At 41.3% G+C, this 19,199-nt stretch overlaps 1 protein-coding gene across 2 annotated transcripts in view; it reads right to left on the reverse strand.

Moving 5' to 3' along the window:
* ANAPC5 (anaphase promoting complex subunit 5) overlaps nucleotides 1-16,781 on the reverse strand; it is a 32,344-nt gene extending 15,563 nt beyond the window's left edge. Inside the window, exons 1-6 of one of the 2 annotated variants that reach the window (XM_080650632.1) lie at nucleotides 16,469-16,781; nucleotides 14,831-14,910; nucleotides 13,997-14,106; nucleotides 12,501-12,693; nucleotides 4,710-4,776; nucleotides 2,255-2,356 (exon numbers count right to left, since the gene is read on the reverse strand). In XM_080650632.1, coding sequence (XP_080506758.1) covers nucleotides 2,255-2,356; nucleotides 4,710-4,776; nucleotides 12,501-12,693; nucleotides 13,997-14,106; nucleotides 14,831-14,910; nucleotides 16,469-16,675 — 759 coding nt within the window. In that variant the 5' untranslated portion in view covers nucleotides 16,676-16,781. Of the gene's footprint in view, nucleotides 1-2,254; nucleotides 2,357-4,709; nucleotides 4,777-12,500; nucleotides 12,694-13,996; nucleotides 14,177-14,830; nucleotides 14,911-16,468 lie in introns of both variants that reach the window. The other variant, XM_080650633.1, reaches the window with a different exon arrangement.
* Between the last annotated feature and the right edge of the window lie 2,418 nt (nucleotides 16,782-19,199).

A 19,199-nucleotide genomic window follows, 5' to 3' on the forward strand; every position in this document is an offset into this window, starting at 1 on the left:
TTTAATATTCTCTCTTTGTCTTTTGCTCTTGGCATTTTAATTGTGTCTTGGTGTGGTCCTCTTTGGATTCCTTTTGTTTGGGGTTCTCTGCGCTTCCTGGACTTGTAAGTCTATTTCTTTCACCAGGTGGGGGAAGTTTTCGGTCATTACTTCTTCAAATAGGTTTTCAGTATCTTGCTCTCTCTTTTCTTCTGGCACCCCCATAATTCTGATGTTGGTACACTTGAAGTTGTCCCAGAGGCTCCTTACACCATCTTCATATTTTTGGATTCTTTTTTCTTTTTGCTTTTCTGGTTGAGTGTTTTTTGCTTCTTTGTATTTCAAATCTTTGATTGATTCTTGTGATTCTCTAGTCTGCTGTTAGATCTCTGTATAATATTTTTTATTTCAGTCAGTGTATGCTTAATTTCTAGTTGGTCCTTTTTCATATCCTCGAGGGTCTCGCTAAATTTATTGGCCTTTTCTAGAAAATTCTTGAAAAACCTTATAACTGTGGTTTTGAACTCTATATCCAGTCGTTTGCTTTCCCCCATTTCTTTCATTTGTGACCTGTTTCTTTGTCTCCGCATTTTGGCTGCTTCCCTGAGTTGATAGAGTGGCTTTGTGTGCTACGTGTCCTATAGGGCCTAGTGGCTCAGCCTCCCCAGTTACCTGAGGTGGACATGCTTGGTGCATACCTTTGTGGGCTGTGTGCACAGTCTTGTTGTAGTTAAGCCTTGATTGTTGTTGGTATCACTGGGAGGAATTGACCTCCAGGCCAATTGGCTGTGAGGATCAGCTGTGTCTATGCTGGGAGAACTTCTGTGCTGGAGACACCCTTATGAGACAGGACTTGCAAAAGCCTCTGTGCTCAGCTTGGATGGGGCGGAGCCTCAGGGAAGAGCAGACAGCATTGGTTTCCCGTCAGCCCTGCCCTAATAGGTCCCTGTGTCTCAGTGTCCCATGGTAATCGCTGCAAGCACCTCTGAGAGAAAGCCGCCCTCGAGTTCTGCCCGCTGCCAGACAGTCCAGTTTCTCCCCCAATGAGTCTGGGTTCCCAGAGTCTCGCCCGGAACTGGAGTTCAGTGCAGTCAGGAGCTTTTGTCTCCCTCCCGCTTGAGAAAGCCAGCTGCGCACTCAGTTGCCAGTCCTCTCCGCGTGCACGCGTCTCAGCACCTCTGCCTCCTGGAGCTCCTCTGAGTCTCAGTGTGCTTTTCTCTTTCCTTCTAGTTGTAGAATTTCCACTCAGCCAGCCTTCCTATGGTTCTGGATGATGTCCGTTTTGTCTTTTAGTTGTAGTTTTGAAATTGTTGTGCAAGGCAGCAGTTTAGGTGTTTACCTATGCTGCCATCTTAGTTTCTCCCCGACCTCTTGGTTTATGGGTTGATGCTCAACCACCTAGCCACATTGGCTGGATTCATTGGTTGATTCTTGTATGAGCCCTGACCAGGGATTGAACATGCAACCTTAGTGTACTGGGACAATACTCTAACCCAGTGGTCGGCAAACCGCAGCTCATGAGCCACATGTGGCTCTTTGGCCCCTTGAGTGTGGCTCTTCCACAAAATACCATGTGTGGGTGCGCACATTCAGTGCGATTGAAACTTCGTGGCCCATGCACAGAAGTCGGTTTTCGGCCTGGGTGAGTCTATTTTGAAGAAGTGGTATTAGAACACTCAAGGGGCCAAAGAGCCACATGTGGCTCACGAGCCGCGGTTTGCTAACCACTGCTCTAACCTAACAAGCCACCCGGCCAAGACAGGCCCTGAAGGTTTTAAAAACTCAGTCTACTCTGCCCTAGCTGGTGTGGCTTACTTGGTTGGGTGTGGTTCCCACAAAGGTTGCCAGTTTGATTCCCAGCAGGGCATATGCCCATTATGGGCTCAATCCCCAGTAGGGGGTGTATGGGAGGCAGCCAATTGATGTTTTGCTCTTACATTGATGTTTCTCTCTCTCTGTTTCCCTTCCTCTCTCTCTAAAAAAATAAAATAAAATAAATAAAAACTCAAGTCTACTCTATCTCTGCCCATAATTCACAACATCAGAGAGATGATGAAAGAAAAAGAACATCACTAGACTGAATGAGTGCAAAGGGCAGTTTTGCTCTTAGGGAGTGGGAAGGGCAGTTTTACAACCTAAGCTGGGTTGCTCATTTGCCAACAACATGATTTCTCTCCAAGAGCATGGATGGATCGTCATTTGTGTGGCTACTCAACATAACAGTAGCTTTGCCATTATTATTTCAACTCAAGAACAAATTCTGGAAAAGACTCACCGCTTCAGCAAAATCAGGATTAAATTTCAACAAGTTGTTCAATTCTTTCTGCAAAGAAGCTGGAGGGAGGGCTTTAGTCTCGTCATTCTTTAACAAAGAGGCCTGAAATTGAAACATGACAACTCAGTAGAAAGAAATATATGGAAATGTTATAGTCACAGCATCAGCTGGTTATTTCCTTTTCCTCATCTACTCTCTCCTCTTGACCCTACAGAACACTGTTCCTCTTCCTGAAACAGTCAGCCTCCCCATCCACACACTCCGCATCCACACACTCCTCCCATGCAAATTCCTGCTCATCCTTCCAGCCCCAATTCAGACTTCAGCCACCAGCCACCTGCTTCTATCACAGCCTAGACCAGGTAAGGTCCTATAAGGACCCCTGTTCTAACCCTTCTTGTAGTTCCTATCAAGGCATATTAAAAGTGCCAGTCTGGCCGAAACCAGTTTGGCTCAGTGGATAGAGCGTCGGCCTGCGGACTGAAAGGTCCCGGGTTCGATTCCGGTCAAGGGCATGTACCTTGGTTGCGGGCACATCCTCAGTGGGAGGTGTGCAGGAGGCAGCTGATCGATGTTTCTCTCTCATCAATGTTTCTAGCTCTCTATCCCTCTCCCTTCCTTTCTGTGAAATATCAATAAAATATATTTAAAAAAAAAAAAAGTGCCAGTCTGGCCTCAATCCACACGGTGAGCACCTTCACAGCAGGCATGTGCATCTCCAGCACTGCAGAGGGCCTTATGGCACTCAGGTGCACTACGTCTGGTTAACTGTTTCATAAGAATGACATTAAGCAACAATTATATAAGATATGTAGAAAACTAGTTTCAAATTAAATATTAGTACTTAAATGGGTTATAGACACTTAATTCAATTCTACATAGACACATTTTTCTTTATAATAATAATTTCTAATTCCATTTTAATTCATTACATTACAGAAGATTCTAAAACTATTGAAAAGCATACAGAAAACAAGTCATCTGTAATCCCTCCACCCAGAAAGAACACTATTATTAATTCTTCAGTGTATCTTACTCCAGTGCATATTTTTTCTATGTATGTGTATATGTATATATGTGTGTCTGTATACATAAATACACACACCATATTTTTAACAAAGTTAAAATACATAATTTTACTTCATGCTCTTTTCATTTAATGATATATTACAAACTTTGTCTCATCAAGTAGTCGTTACAAATATGATTTTTAAAACAAAACTATTAACCCTTTGACTGTCATATTTATTGCAAATATTTTCCCCATTTTGTTGTTTGCCTTTAATCTTGTTAGAATGTGTTCTGACATGCAGACATTTTTTATTTTTATGCTAAAAAAATCAAATGATCTTCTCCTACATGTTACTTTCACAGCATTTATGTTTAGAAAGTCTTTCCCCATCCATAAACCAATTAAAAGTTAATATTGTAACAGCATTGTTCCTTCTAGTTTAATTACAGCTTTAAATATTTACATTTGCCCTTTTAATCCACCTGTTATGTAATAAGGTGTGAGGACAAGGTGAGGATCCAGCTGTATTTTCTCCTTGATAGCTAGACAAGTTTTTCTAATTTGTTTAAAATTCATCTGCAGGCGTGTTCCTATCACTTTTAGCTAGATCATTACATTTTTCTGCAGAAAGAGATTTAAGAACAAAATTAGGGAAAACTAGAAAAATCTAGCAAAAAATCAAAAGTCTGCTTGAAGATAACATGGGAGAAAAATGTTTAGCTTATGTTACTGAGAAAATGAGAGTATGACTTAAAGCCACCAACAAAAAATGTTTGGGACCAGGAGTTGAGCATCAACCTATGAATCAGGAGGTCAGGGTTTGATTCCCAGTCAAGACACATGCCTGGCTTGTGGGCTCAATCCCCAGTAGGGAGCATGCAGCAGGCAGCCGATCAATGATTCTCTCTCTCACTGAAGTTTCTATCTCTCTCTCTCCCTTCCTCTCTGAAATCAATAAATATATATATATTTTTTAAATGTTTGGGATGAAGTGCACTGATATCTGCAACTTGAAATGCATAAAAAAATAAATAAAAGAAATGGTGGCCGGATAGAGGAGGGGTATATATGCATTGAACAGAGAAAAATATTAACTGTAGGATACAGATGAAGGGTATATGGATATTCAATGCAAAATGCTTTTCAATTTTTTTGTTTGTTTGAAAATGTCCATAATAAAATGTTGGGGAAAGGGAAGTACATCTTCTAAGCCATGTTTTGTGACTGTGTTAGTCATGTGCCATTATTGAATGAACCTGAATTATAACTTTAATCAAAAATTAAAACTACAAAGTAACAGCATTGTTAGTGAAGAAAAGAGGGCCAAGAACAAGGGATAATGCAGAATGACCAATAAACCCACCAACATAACAGGCATATGCCATGACAAACTACGTCAGACGGTTTTCTTAAAGTTCATGATAAATTAGAGAATTAACATACCTGTTGAGAAAGAAAAAACTCTGCTTGTTTTTGGGACAGAGGCCCACTGCAAGATACCTCCTCTTCTCTACAAAATATAAATAAAAAATAATACAGAAATACATATACTACACCATAGCAAAAATGGTAATGCTTACAAAGACAAATAGATTTTTTATCAGAAGAGTTAAGACACTTTTTTTTAATTGATTGATTTTAAGCAGAGAAGAAGGGAGCGAAAGAGAGAGAGCGAGAAAGAGAAGCAATGATTTGTTGTTCCACTTATTTATGTATTCATTGGTTGATTCTTACATGTGCCCTGACCGGGGATTGAACATGTAACCTTGGCATATCGGGACAACACTCTAACCACTGAGATACCTGGCCAGGGCCAAAAACTTTTACAATTAATTCTCTCCTCTCAGGAAGAGAAAAGACACACTTAAAAAGTGATGTTGAAAGAAACCAAGATGGCAGCATAGATAAACACCTAAACTGCTGCCTTGCACAACAATTTCAAAACTACAACTAAAAGACAAAACGGACATCATCCAGAACCACAGGAAGGCTGGCTGAGTGGAAATTCTACAACTAGAAGGAAAGAGAAAAGCACACTGAGACTCAGAGGAGCTCCAGGAGGCAGAGGTACCGAGACGCGCGCGTACGTGCGGAGAGGACTGGCAACTGAGTGCGCAGCTGGCTTTCTCAAGCGGGAGGGAGACAAAAGCTCCCAACTGTGCTGAACTACAGTTCTGGGTGAGACTCTGGGGACCCAGACTCATACGGGGTGAAACTGGACTGTCAGGAAAGAGAAAAGCACACTGAGACTCAGAGGAACTGCGAAAGGCAGAGGTACCGAGGCGCGCGCGTACGTGCGGAGAGGACTGGCAACTGAGTACGTGGCTGGCTTTCTCAAGCGCGAGGGAGACAAAAGCTCCTGACTGCACTGAACTCCAGTTCCGAGCGAGACTCTGGGAACCCAGACTCATTGGGGGAGAAACTGGACTGTCTGGCAGTGGGCAGAACTCGAGGGCGGCTTTCTCTCAGAGGTGCTTGCAGCGATTACCATGGGACACTGAGACACAGGGACCTATTAGGGCAGGGCTGATGGGAAACCAATGCTGTCTGCTCTTCCCTGAGGCTCCGCCCCATCCAAGCTGAGCACAGAGGCTTTTGCAAGTCCTGTCTCATAAGGGTGTCTCCAGCACAGAAGTTCTCCCAGCATAGACACAGCTGATCCTCACAGCCAATTGGCCTGGAGGTCAATTCCTCCCAGTGATACCAACAACAATCAAGGCTTAACTACAACAAGACTGTGCACACAGCCTACAAAGGTATACACCAAGTATGTCCACCTCAGGTAACTGGGGAGGCTGAGCCACTGGGCCCTATAGGACACCTAGCACACAAAGCCACTCTATCAACTCAGGGAAGCAGCCAAAATGTGGAGACAAAGAAACAGGTCACAAATTAAAGAAATGGAGGAAAGCAAACGACTGGATATAGAGTTCAAAACCACAGTTATAAGGTTTTTCAAGAATTTTCTAGAAAAGGCCGATAAATTTAGCGAGACCCTCGAGGATATGAAAAAGGACCAACTAGAAATTAAGCATACACTGACTGAAATAAAAAATATTATACAGAGATCTAACAGCAGACTAGAGAATCACAAGAATCAATCAAAGATTTGAAATACAAAGAAGCAAAAAACACTCAACCAGAAAAGAAAAAAGAAAAAAGAATCCAAAAATATGAAGATGGTGTAAGGAGCCTCTGGGACAACTTCAAGTGTACCAACATCAGAATTATGGGGGTGCCAGAAGAAAAGAGAGAGCAAGATACTGAAAACCTATTTGAAGAAGTAATGACCGAAAACTTCCCCCACCTGGTGAAAGAAATAGACTTACAAGTCCAGGAAGCGCAGAGAACCCCAAACAAAAGGAATCCAAAGAGGACCACACCAAGACACAATTAAAATGCCAAGAGCAAAAGACAAAGAGAGAATATTAAAAGCAGCAAGAGAAAAACAGTTAGTTACCTACAAGGGAGCACCCATACGACTGTCAGCTGATTTCTCAACAGAAACTATGCAGGCCAGATGGGAGTGGCAAGAAATTTTCAAAGTGATGAATAGCAAGAACCTACAACCAAGATTACTCTACCCAGCAAAGCTATCATTCAGAATTGAAGGTCAGATAAAGAGCTTCACAGATAAGAAAAAGCTAAAGGAGTTCATCACCACCAAACCAGTATTATATGAAATGCTGAAAGGTATTCTTTAAGAAGAGGAAAAAGAAGAAAAAGGTAAAGATAAAAATTATGAACCACAAATACATATCTATCAACAAGTGAATCTAAAAATCAAGTTTATAAAAAATCTGATGAACAGAATAATCTGGTGAATATAATAGAATCAGGGGCATAGAAAGGGAGTGGACTGACAATTCTCGGGGGAAAGGGGTGTGGGGGGTGCGGGAAGAGACTGGACAAAAATCGTACACCTATGGATGAGGACAGTGATGGGGGGTAAGGGCAGAGGGTGTGGTGGGAACCGGGTGGAGGGGAGCTATGGGGGAAAAAGGAGGAACAATTGTAATAATCTGAACAATAAATATTTGTTAAATTAAAAAAAAAATAAAGTGATGTTGAATGACCTGAAAAAGTTCACAATGATCGTGGACAAATATAGACCTAAATTCTACACAGCTCTCAGCAGATCTTTCTAAAATGCAAATCTATCACACTCTCCCTGATTTTAAGCCCTTCAGTGGTACCCCATCACCTCCAAAATAAAGTCCACACTGCTTAGCAGGGCAGGTGCAGTGCTTCATGGGTGATCCCACCTCCTGCCTCTCTCCTTTGCCTTCTCTTTGTCACCTACACCCCAGGCCTCATGAATACCTTACAGGTCTCCTGTCATGACAAGGTGCCCCTGCTGCTTCCACAACTTGCAGGGCCCATTTGCCCACCTACTATTGGACTATGGGACACCATCCATCATTCAAAATTACAAGAATCACAGCCTCCAAGAAGCTCTCCTGACATTTCTTATTTGAGCTCCCACTGTCTCCTAGATGCTTATCATAGCACCTATGCACTGCCGAGCTGGGCCGTTCTTACCTGCATTTGTATGTGAATACCCAGGGCTATACGTAGGCACACTCAAGATTTTGGGAAATAAATGAGTGAAAAGTTTCTAACTCCATACTACAGAGTCAAGATGGTGTTGTATTCAAAAGCAGAAAAAGGAGGCTTCACCTAAGAAATAACCATTTGCCTAGAAGCTTAGATTACACAGAACTGATAAACAAGAAATGTTCTAATATAAACCTAGACTTGACAAATCTATACATGCACAGTATAAAACAATCTTGTTTTGAGGTCGAAGTATGAATATTACTCTTTTATCACTGAAGAAAGTCTTCTCTATATAGGATTACAATAAGTATAAAATCAGTATTTACTCATAAATAGTATTTGTATAAGCACTCTGTGTCAATTACAGCTGATCTCAAACTGTTTTATGCAAACTATATGTAAACGGATATTCTAAAAATTCTGAGGTTAAAGAATTTGAGGAAAGGTGTATATATTCTATCTTGCTTGGAGATTCATGATACACATTAGAGAAATCCAACAGGAAGCAACTTTACTTTTGCTTAATGTACCATTTACCGACCTCACTTGCACAAAGGATCCTTTCCTCGTGTCTCTCAAGAAGCACTAGCATCCCACAGAAAACACTTTAGGAAGAGCTGCTCTCATATTCTCCTAATTTCATTTCCGATAAATATTACCTAACAATCCCCAAGGCAGTGGATCAGCTTTTGCAAATATTGGAGCTGCCAAGAACCAGCCCTGACCCAGGCCCAACAAAGATCAGTGACACAGTAGTGACCTAGAGGGAAATGGAAAAAAATTTCACAGGCCAAGTTCTCAAATGGAAAACAGTTAAGTGTCTGGGCAATAAGCCCTTTTCTCTTAACATATCCCTTAAACAAAATAAGGCCAAGGTTTGAAATAAATATGGCTGAACACAAAAAGGCTAGAGACAGATGAGAATCCGAATGAAACTGGACACACCACCACTGGTCCCATTCTCCTCTAAAGTCCATGACACTCAGTAGTACCAAATGATTTACTTACTTAACCCCCTTCCCCCAAAAAATATTTAGGGTAGCTTATAATAAAGGACACGGGGGCAATACATGAGAAAATCAAAATGACACAAAGGAAAATGGCTACAAGTGAAGACAAATAGAGTTATTATAAATGAAGATCAAATTCGGCTCTGGTTCCCACACTGGCAACGGTGGCCGATGTCAATGAACAAGCTTGGGAAGAGCAAATAAAAATATCATGGCCCAAGCCATCCTTCACTGACCCTTCCTTTGCTTCCTCAGAGCCTCACAAATACATGGAGGAGAAAGTAGCCCTTAAGCAGCAATAGAGGTATTCCATTTAGAAAAAGGGCTCAAGTAGACCTTGTTTGTGAATCCAATTATCAGCTGAGACAGACTTTTAGGCTTACTAGTGTTATAACTCAAGGGCACTTACCCTGGATTCATGGATGGGCTAGGAGTCCATAGACCTTGTAAAACTGCATGCAAAGTTTACATGAATGTGTTTTTTTGTCCAGTGGACAGCACGAACACAGCCCTCCAAGACCACAAATGATGCAGTCGAGTTTCCCACATTTGGGGAAACCACAGGGGTCAGCACATCTTGAGTGCAATGGCTAAGCCTCGCCCTGGGAAAACCACCTTCATGATCATGGTACCTTCTCTGCCAGGTAAGTATGAATGTACATTTTTTTTTAAAATATATTTTATTGATATTTCACAGAGAGGAAGGGAGAGGGATAGAGAGCTAGAAACATCGATGAGAGAGAAACATCGATCAGCTGCCTCCTGCACACTCCCCACTGGGGATGTGCCCGCAACCAAGGTACATGCCCTTGACCGGAATCGAACCCGGGACCCTTCAGTCCGCAGGCCGACGCTCTATCCACCGAGCCAAACCGGTTTCGGCATGAATGTACATTTTTAATGTGGAGATAGTACATGGCATTCATCAGATTCTCAAAAGAAGCCTGTAAACTGCTCTACAGGGCTCAAATCTACCACTTTAATTGAAAATTTTTAAATTTTACATAGGATTGATCAATCAGCAAGGATTTTGTTTGTTTGTTTTTTAAAGTATGTGCAAGGCATAAAATACTAATCAAGGCCCTGGGGGGGGGAATACAAAATCTTAATGGTCTACAGCAAGCATGTCAAACTCACTGGCTGACATGCTTGGTCTACAGTCTTGGTAAAGGCTAGGACCAGCCCAGGTGCAAAAATGATAGTAAACGATAAATGTCAAGGATGAGTACGGACTTAGAAAAGGGAGAAATCACTCCAGCCAGAGTAGTGAGGAACTGGAAAGTTGGTAAGGAGTGGGGAAAATGATGAGGAAGGAGGAAGGCATTCCAGGAAAAGAAAATAAGAGGCAGAAAGGGAAAAAGCCTGGGGGCATACAAGCAGACCTGGCTAGTTGGGGTAAAGGATCCAAGCTGAGAACAGAAGGTAAGTTCAAAAAGATCAATTGTGGAGGCCTCAAACACCAGGTGGGGAGAATTTGTGGAATCTCTGGAGATTTCTGAGTGGTGTAGTGACAGGTCAAAACCAGGGGAGGGGAAAGACTGAGACAGAGAACAGTTACTAAACATCTAAGGCCATGAGGACCTGAGCCTTTTCCAGGTATGTGACCAGAGGGTGTTATCCAGCCCCTCCTTCTGTCTGTCCCTCCAATATATGTCAGCTTGTCCTGACTTGGGGGCTCTGTGTCTGCCATGTACTCTGGCGATTCTTCTCAGGACTTGCTCCTTCGTCACCGAGCTCCCAGTCTTCTAGAGACCTTTCCTGTCCTGCCAATGTGGCTCAGCAATTGATTGTTGACCTATGAACAGGGAGGTCAGAGTTTGATTCCCAGTCAGGGCACATGCCGGGGTTGTGGGCTCAATCTTCAGTTGTGGGGGGCGTGTAGGAGGTAGCAGAAAGATGATTCTCTCTCATCATCGATGTTTCTATCTCTCTTTCCCTTTCCCTTCCTCTCTGAAATCAATACAAATATATTTTTAAAAAAAGAGAGACCTTCCCAAACAGCACCCCACAGTCATTTTCTATCCTTGTGTCCTACTTCATTTCCTTACTGCACTGACGGTCTCTGAAATTACACTACTTCTTCATTTGGTTACCTACTACTGACCCTCCCACCTTACTTCACGAGGACAGGAACTCTCCCTTTTCGCTGACAGCACAGCCCTAACAGTGCCTGGCACACAGGAGGCACTCGATAAGTATTTGTTCAACACATTAATGAATATGGGAGATTTATATCAAATCTCTGGCAGGTGAAGGAGCACCAGAGAAGTTCTGCTTTGGTGGGGTCCGCTCAGCAGCACAGGGAAGAGCTGCTTCCAGCAGCGTGCAGACTAGCAGGCTCCAGGGCAGCCTTACGAGCTGTAACCCTATCGGCCTGATTTCTTACCGCAGGACACAGAGCTGCCCCTTGGCAACAACGAGCAAATGAGAAGCTGAAGCTAAATTTCAGTTTGCTCTTCCGTCTGTAAGTGGATTTTTAAAAACACCTGAAAAATATTTATTCTCTCCCTTCTAAAATGCCAGTTAGGATCCCACTTTTAAATAGGAATGATTTCATTGTAAGATGGAAGATTTGTAGGCTATTCAATATTACTTTCTCCTTTCTAATTTTAATACAAATTTCTAGGGCAAGAAAAATAATTTCCCTGAAGAAAACATACCTAAAATCATTCCAATAACTTAAAAAAAAAAAAATAGAAAGGGCTAAAGTGAGAAGCTTCTCGTAACACGATAAAACATTAGAAAAATTACAAAAAGAGAAAATTTGAAATTTTCCTTTTTAAAAGAATCAAGGAGTGTATAAAATCTATCTTGCAAAGTAAAGAAATATCCTATAACAAGCAAAAGCATTTCTTTTTGGACAAAGTATAATACTTAATTAGAATAACTTTTAAAGAATATCTTTCATATTAGTGAGCAATTCAGTTTACTAAATATACACTATTTTCTGAAACCATGCACCTTAATAGTAAATACATTGGCTTACACGCAAATGAATTCTTAGAATAGGATAAAAACAAAAAGATGCAGTTAGACCTAATTAAATCAAATAAATTTAGGAGAAAACCAAACCATAATATGAAAAGTCTGAATTTTAACATTTCTAAAGAAGTGACATTCTGCTACTTTCAGCTTGTAGAATAGCTCAAACAAAGATCATACTGTTGCCTGGAAGCCTTCCTTAGGGGTCTTAACTAGAAGAGAAATTAGAGAAGAACAGTGAATATTTGCCACATACCAGGAACAGTTCTAAATACTTTATATAAATTTATCATTTAATTCCTACATCAACGCTCTGAGGAGGTGATATCTCCCCCATTTTGCAGATCAAGAAATTGAAACACAGAGTTGAGTAACTGGCCCAAGGCCTCACAGGGAATAAGGGAAGGAGCAAGGATTCATACCCAGGATTCTGACTCTAGCGCCAGACCCTTCACCCCATACTGCACTGCCTTTCCAAGAGATAAGAAGCCTTTATAGACAACTCTAAGTGAGGTTTTGGAAGGAGTTAATATTACTATAATCTTGCTCCCATAACCATGCCCTGGCCAGGAAGCTCAGTGGATTACAGCATCGTCCTGATACTCCAAGGTTCTGGTTTGCTCCAATTATTTATTGTGCTATTTCGCAGGAAAGGGACCTGTGACCAAAAAACCCAAGTTACCTTATGGACACGTCAAGTTCTTCTTTTTCCATTTTTCTTTCGCCCTCTTCTCTGTTGGTCAGTTCCATATCAGCATCCTCCACTGTCTTTTTCTCACCATTTTGGAAGTACTGTTGAAGGGCAGTGTACAGTTTAAACACTTGGCTAAAAGAAAGCTTACTGTAGGCCAAGATCATGTGACGCAGAAATAAGCCTACAAAAAAAGACACAGACAAGGTGAAGGCATTAAATGAAATCGGGATACACAAATTTGATGACTATTTGTTGCAATTCTTCCTTTAAAAGAATAAAAAAGAGACACTTGAAGTTGCTATTCCTTCTGCCCAGATGTTCTTCCCCACTCTTTACAAATCTGGTTACTTCTTATTCAGGGCCCAGTGCTCACATCCACACTCCACCATCTTTATCCACACAATATATTTTTTTCATGACTATTATAACTATCTGAAATTATCTTATTTATTTACTTTTTTCATCTGGCCCTACCCTACCAGAATGCAATCTCCATAAAAAAGAAGGTCCAGCCCTAGCTGGTTTGGCTCAGTGGAGAGAGCGTCAGCCTGTGGACTGAAGGGTCCCGGGTTTAATTCCAGTCAAGGGCACATGCCCAGGTTGTGGGCTCGATCCCCAGTAGGGGGCATGCAGGAGGCAACTGATCAATGATTCTCATCATTGATGCTTCTATCTCTCTCTCCCTCTCCCTTCCTCTCTGAAATCAATAAAAATATATGAAAAATAAATAAATAAAGAAGAAGGTCCAGCCCTGGCCAGTGTGGCTCAGTTGGTTGGAGAGTCCTCCTGTATACCTTAAAGGTATTGATTCCCAGTGAGGGCTCATTCTTAGGTTGCGCTTTGATCCCTGGTTGGGGCACATACGAGAGGCAACCAATCAATGTTTCTCTCTCACATCGATGTTGCGCTCTCTCTCTCTCTCTCTCCCCCTTTCTCTCTAAAATCAATAAACATATCCTCGAGTTAAGATTTAAAAAAAAAGAAGGTCCATGTCTATCTTTTAAGTCCACATCCTGGCACATAGGAGAGAGGTAAGTAAGTTATCAATAAATAACTGATGTTGAATAACAAATACTACTATGAAAAAAAGCCAGGTGGATAGAGCATGGATATAAAGCCAATAGGAAAGCATCAAAAGATGTCACATTTGCCCTCACCTTAAAATTTACTTCTCTTCATAGAAGTTTAGTTGGTGACCCTGACTTAAGAGTTATGAAATGCAGACAAGTGACCCAGAGCACTATGAGAAAGAGCTGAGAAACCCCAAGAGCCCCCCCCCAGACCAGGTCAATACCTTGGCTATCATAGACAAAACTTGTCTTTTCCACAAGACAATTGTTTAAACACAGATCAAAATGGCAAGGCAATAAACACAAATTAAAACATGTGTTTGTTCAGATACTGCAGAGTAATGACAGATGTGATCTAGAAAGCTGCTCACTTCAATGAACATATTCTCTGCTCTCCTCAGAAGAACTTCATACCTACTACACTTGTTTTGTGAACCTCTGGTTCAGTTCCAGAAAAAGAATCTGACAGGTCATCAAAAAATTGTTCCATATCCTTCAATTCGCCTTCAGCCATCAGTTTGATTCTGAATGAGAAAATTGAGGTGCGTATTTTAAGTAGGAACCTTTGAACACCTTCCCATGTTTCATATTTACCTAAAATAAATATATTTAAAAACAATTCAGAGTTTCACATAAAAATGGTGGCACATAAAACAAACTTGATCATCCAAAATGTCACTCCCATATTCTGAAAAGTATCATTGCTGATGTTTTCTTGATCATAAAACTTGTCAAAGTAACACATCAGCCAATAAAATTGGAATTCTCTGCAACAATTAAAAAGGAAAAGGTAGCCCTAAGCCGATATGGCTCAGAAGATAGAGCATCAGGCCTGCGGACCGAAGGGTCCCAGGTTCGAGTCCAGTCAAGGGCACGTACCTTAGTTGCAGACTTCTCCTCGGGCCGGGCCCTGGTCAGGGCGCATGCCGGAGGCAACCAATTGATGTGTTTCTCTCACATCGATATTTCTCTCTGTCTTTCCCTCTCTTTTCCAGTCTCTCTAAAAATCAATGGAAAAATATCCTGTGAGGATTAAAAAAATAATAATTAAAAAAAGGAAAAGGTAGATCCACATGGAAAAATAAATTTTGAAGCAGTACATTTAATGTTAACCATTTTTCAAAAAAAAAAAAATTAAACAACCTAAAAGAACAAAGATATCTTTTTTAAATAATTAATTAACATGTGCCTTTTCTAATTTTCATCTATTTTGACAATTTTTCATATCTAGAGAAAAAAAATGTTTACCTGATTTGTACTGAATTTGCAAGCTGAGGACAAGATTCTTCAATTAACTTGTATAGTTTAGTCAGTGTAATATCTGGGCCCTGAGTAAAGAAAGATAGGAAGGTTATGGATAAATTTTAAAGAACGGGAGAATGATAAACAGCAGCAAACATGAATTCATTATCAACCCCTCTGCTTTAACAATTATTCCAAACATGAAATCTCAAATCAGAAAGGGGGGAAAAAACTATCTAAAACAATAAAGTAATACTCGAAAATTGCATATCATTCTCATTTAGTCAGTGGAATGGTTTAAAATGGGGGGGAAATACATAGAATCTGTAGTCCAAGGATGCATCTTTCCTTCCTTCTTAGTTTTGTAATCATGTAAACTTGTAGTCTCCTGAGCCCTAGTAAAATGGAGATAATAATAATTATCTCCTTTGTTTGTGGCAAAGATTAAGTAAGATAATGCAAAGTGCTCTGTGAACTGGCAAACATTATACAAATAAAGGTGTCCTATTTTTTCAAAACATATCTTATTTTATCCTTCCCAAAACCTTGTAAGATAGGCAGACATACTATGTGTCCAAGTCCATATAAGGTACCAGTAGAGAGAGTATGTGACCTCTGCTATCAAGAAGACTACAATCTTGGCCCTGACCAGGTAGCTCAGTAGGTTAGAGCATCATCCTCCGATATGCCAAGATTGCAGGTTCAATCGCTAGTCAGGGCACATATAATAAAAGCACATATAAGTGGAACAAATCTATGTTTCTCTTTTTCTCTAAAATTGATCTATAACTTTTTTTAAAAAGACTACAATATAATTGAGATTTAAAACTAAACAAAAGGGCATACCACATTTCACTTATTCTACATATTTATTTAGGTGCTGTACCAGGCTTCCAGGGCACAAAATGAAGAAAAATAGGACAAAGCACTGTCCTTACAGAGGTTATAGTCTAGTAGGGGAGAGGCAGCAGTCATATAATCATAAATAAATGGAAAAAATACAACTGGTAGATGGGAAGGTACGTGCCCTAGGAGAACACATTAAAATAGCCAATATTGAGTAATTATTGTGTGCCACACACTGTGACGTGTTTCCCCTGGATCTTCTCATTTAATACAGCCATCCCATGACATAGTTTCTATTATTGTTCCCATTTTGCAGAAACCAGGACCCAAATAGGCTGGAGAACTTGCTCAAGTCCCACAACTAATAAGTGCTATAAAATGTGTAAAATGCTTAGCACACAATCGATATTCACTGTTAGTTTTATGTCATTATTACTACTTATTAATGTCCTCTAGGTCGGATACAGAACCCATATGATTCATGTGTCACACACACACACTCAGCCCCATTCTACAGAAAACAGAAGACCTGAAAAGGTAACTCTTCCCCCAGTCGTTCAGCTAACAAATGCTGGAGCCAGATATGAACCCACAAAAACATGCATGTCAAGCACCTGCCCATAGTAAACACTCATGTGTTAGCTGGTGGCATTATCTTTCCTTTTTCTTTTTTGCGGTCCTCCAAGGCCAAGAGTTAGCTGATGGACCCCGTACCCCCAGACCCAAGTAAATGTCAGGCACGGAGCAGGTGCTCAAGTGAAGTTTGCTGAAAGAACGGGAGCCAGCGGGGCCCCTCACCTGCAGCAGAGGCAGAAGCAGCTGGTTGAGCCTCCGCCGCTCCATGAGGCTGACGGCAGCCTCGCCCGTGCGGCCCATCTCGTTCAGCAGCACCAGCACCGCGATCTTATACGGCGTCACCCAGTCCTTGATGCCGAACACGTTGGCATGCACCACGCCATTGGTCATCATGGGGTTGAAGTAAAGGCTCTCGTGGACACTGGCCATGGTGTCCCGACCTCCTGCCAACACACACCCGAGTTCCGGCCGAGACACACCACAGCCCACCCTGCGCCTCAACCAGCCCGGGCCGTGTCCCAGGAAACGGGCTACTTCGCGCTCGCGGCACGCCGTCGGCCAATCAGAGAAGCCATATTAGAACCACAGCCAATCAGAATGCCCCAGAGTGCCGTGGAGGGTGGGGACAAAGGCGTTGCACCTACAAACTAAGTCCCTACAGAAACTCTTGCGGAAGGAGAGCAGGTTCCCGGGCGACTTTGACTAGGACCGAATTAAAGTGGGTTCACATTTGAGAGCAGGGGCTGAACCTCATAGGGGCTGCCATTTGTTCATTTCATTTGAAAACAATTAAAATTGAATTTTAAAAAGATTGTGTTAAAAAGCAACGTAATTGAACTTGCACCTTTAAAATTTGTGTTTGATTCGTTATGTTAATATTTAAACTAAAAGTTTGGGATTTTCATTTACCTCTTTTAAAGCGTGAATAAATATTTTTTTTCCTCAGTATTCACAAATGCCATCCGGAGACAGCCAGGTCAGATTATAAGTGGCCTTGTATCCTTATCTGAAATAGTAGCTAATATCTCCGTATGGCGAGTCTGTTTCCTTCCTAATATACTACAAAATCCATAGTCTGTAACTCATAGCCCTCCACAATGAATTCCCAATAGTCCAGTGGTCGGCAAACTGCGGCTCGCGAGCCACATGTGGCTCTTTGGCCCCTTGAGTGTGGCTCTTCCACAAAATACCACAGCCTGGGCGAGTCTATTTTGAAGAAGTGGCGTTAGAAGAAGTTTAAGTTTAAAAAATTTGGCTCTCAAAAAAAATTTCAGTCGTTGTACTGTTGCTATTTGGCTCTGTTGACTAATGAGTTTGCCGATCACTGCGGCCTATACAATATTTTCAATACAGTTTGTCACAGCTCCATTTCCATTCATCTATACCTCTCCAATGTGCCAGACATTGTGCTAAGTCCTGGAGATACATCAGTGAATAATAAACTAGAAATTTGATCTCAGAAAGAAAAAAAGTGGCATAAGACACAAATCAAAAATCCCTTTGATGAATCAGTTTGTCTCCAAGAGACCGAAAAGGACCTGCTGTTATAGACATATGGTTGGCCTCCTTTACTTTTTTTGTTAATCTTCACCTGAGAATATTTGTCCATTGATTTTTGAGAGTGGAGGGGGAGAGACAGAGAGAAACATCGATGTGAGAGAGACACATAGATTGGTTGACTCTGGCACGAGGATCTAGCCTGCAACTGAGGTACGTGCCCTTGAAGAGAGAGATAGAAACAAGTATAACAAGAAGCATACTTGCTCACACATCTGGGATGGTAGGGTAGAAATCCCAGGACCTTTCAGTCAGCCGGCCTGCATTCTATCCAGTGGCTAGGGCCTCCTTTACTTTCAATGATGAAAACTTAATGCTGGATCTCCTTCATCTTTTACATTTCAAAGCAGCCCTCCAAGACAATAAAAGCAGCAGAGATGTATAACTTGCAGTGGAGTTCAGTTTATTTTGTCTGTCCAACATGCTCCACTGTTCTCCCCACAAATGAGTTGCCTTTAATTTAAACAAAGTTACAGAACATGTCCCTCTAACTATAGGCATATGGGCCTAGCAGAACCAATCAGATCCTTCTCTGGGATTGCTGTGTGGACTTTAGTGAAAGAAGAGCCCTCTTTGTCTTGGGGTAACTAGGCAAGGCTATCAATGTCATATTCCCTACTGTTAGAAAAAGACTACCTCTAGGAAGAGAGAACAAGACCAATTTTCAAAAAGAAACAGAACTAATCAGAATTGAGGTGGGGGTGGGAAGAGAGAGAGAAATAGATAGCTGTGGTCATTGAGTTTTGTTTCTACCTTGAGACTATAGTTCTTGCAGTACTTTCTTCAACTGTATCAGCTTTCCTAGCATATAATCCCAAAAACAAAAATTAGCAAATGTTTATTGGTTTGGTTTTGGGTTTTTTTGTTTTGTTTTTTGCTTTAGCTTGACTGAGGAAGATTTTGCCTCTTGCTACCAAAGTCATCTTTATTAATATATAATTGAAAATATTGAAAGCAATTCATCCTGCCAGAACAATTTAGTCCCCAGAAAGACCTTCAGGCTCTTTGCTTTGTTCCTATATGAACCTTTATCTCATCTTATGTATTATTCAGTGACTGACCCCTTCCATCCCCAGTAAAGAGCAAGAAATACCATGGCTTCTCCCTTTCACCAACCCTCTAATTTCCCTCCAGAGTCCCCTATTAGTACAACCCAGCCAGTTGACTTCGAATCTGGGAAAGGAAGCCCACAAGGATCACCACTATCTAATTCCAGAGTATTTTAATGACCCCCCCCCCAGAGCCCCATACCAATTAGCAGTCACTTCCCATTATCCCTCCCCGCAACCCTGGTAGCTAGAATCTTCTGTCTCTATAGATTTGCATATTCTGGACACTTCATGTAAATGGGGTCATACAATATGTGGCCTTTTGTGTTGGCTTCTTTCGTTTGGCA

This window comes from Plecotus auritus (assembly GCF_963455305.1).
Source record: "Plecotus auritus genome assembly, chromosome: 13".
Classification (NCBI taxonomy): Eukaryota; Metazoa; Chordata; class Mammalia; order Chiroptera; family Vespertilionidae; genus Plecotus; species Plecotus auritus.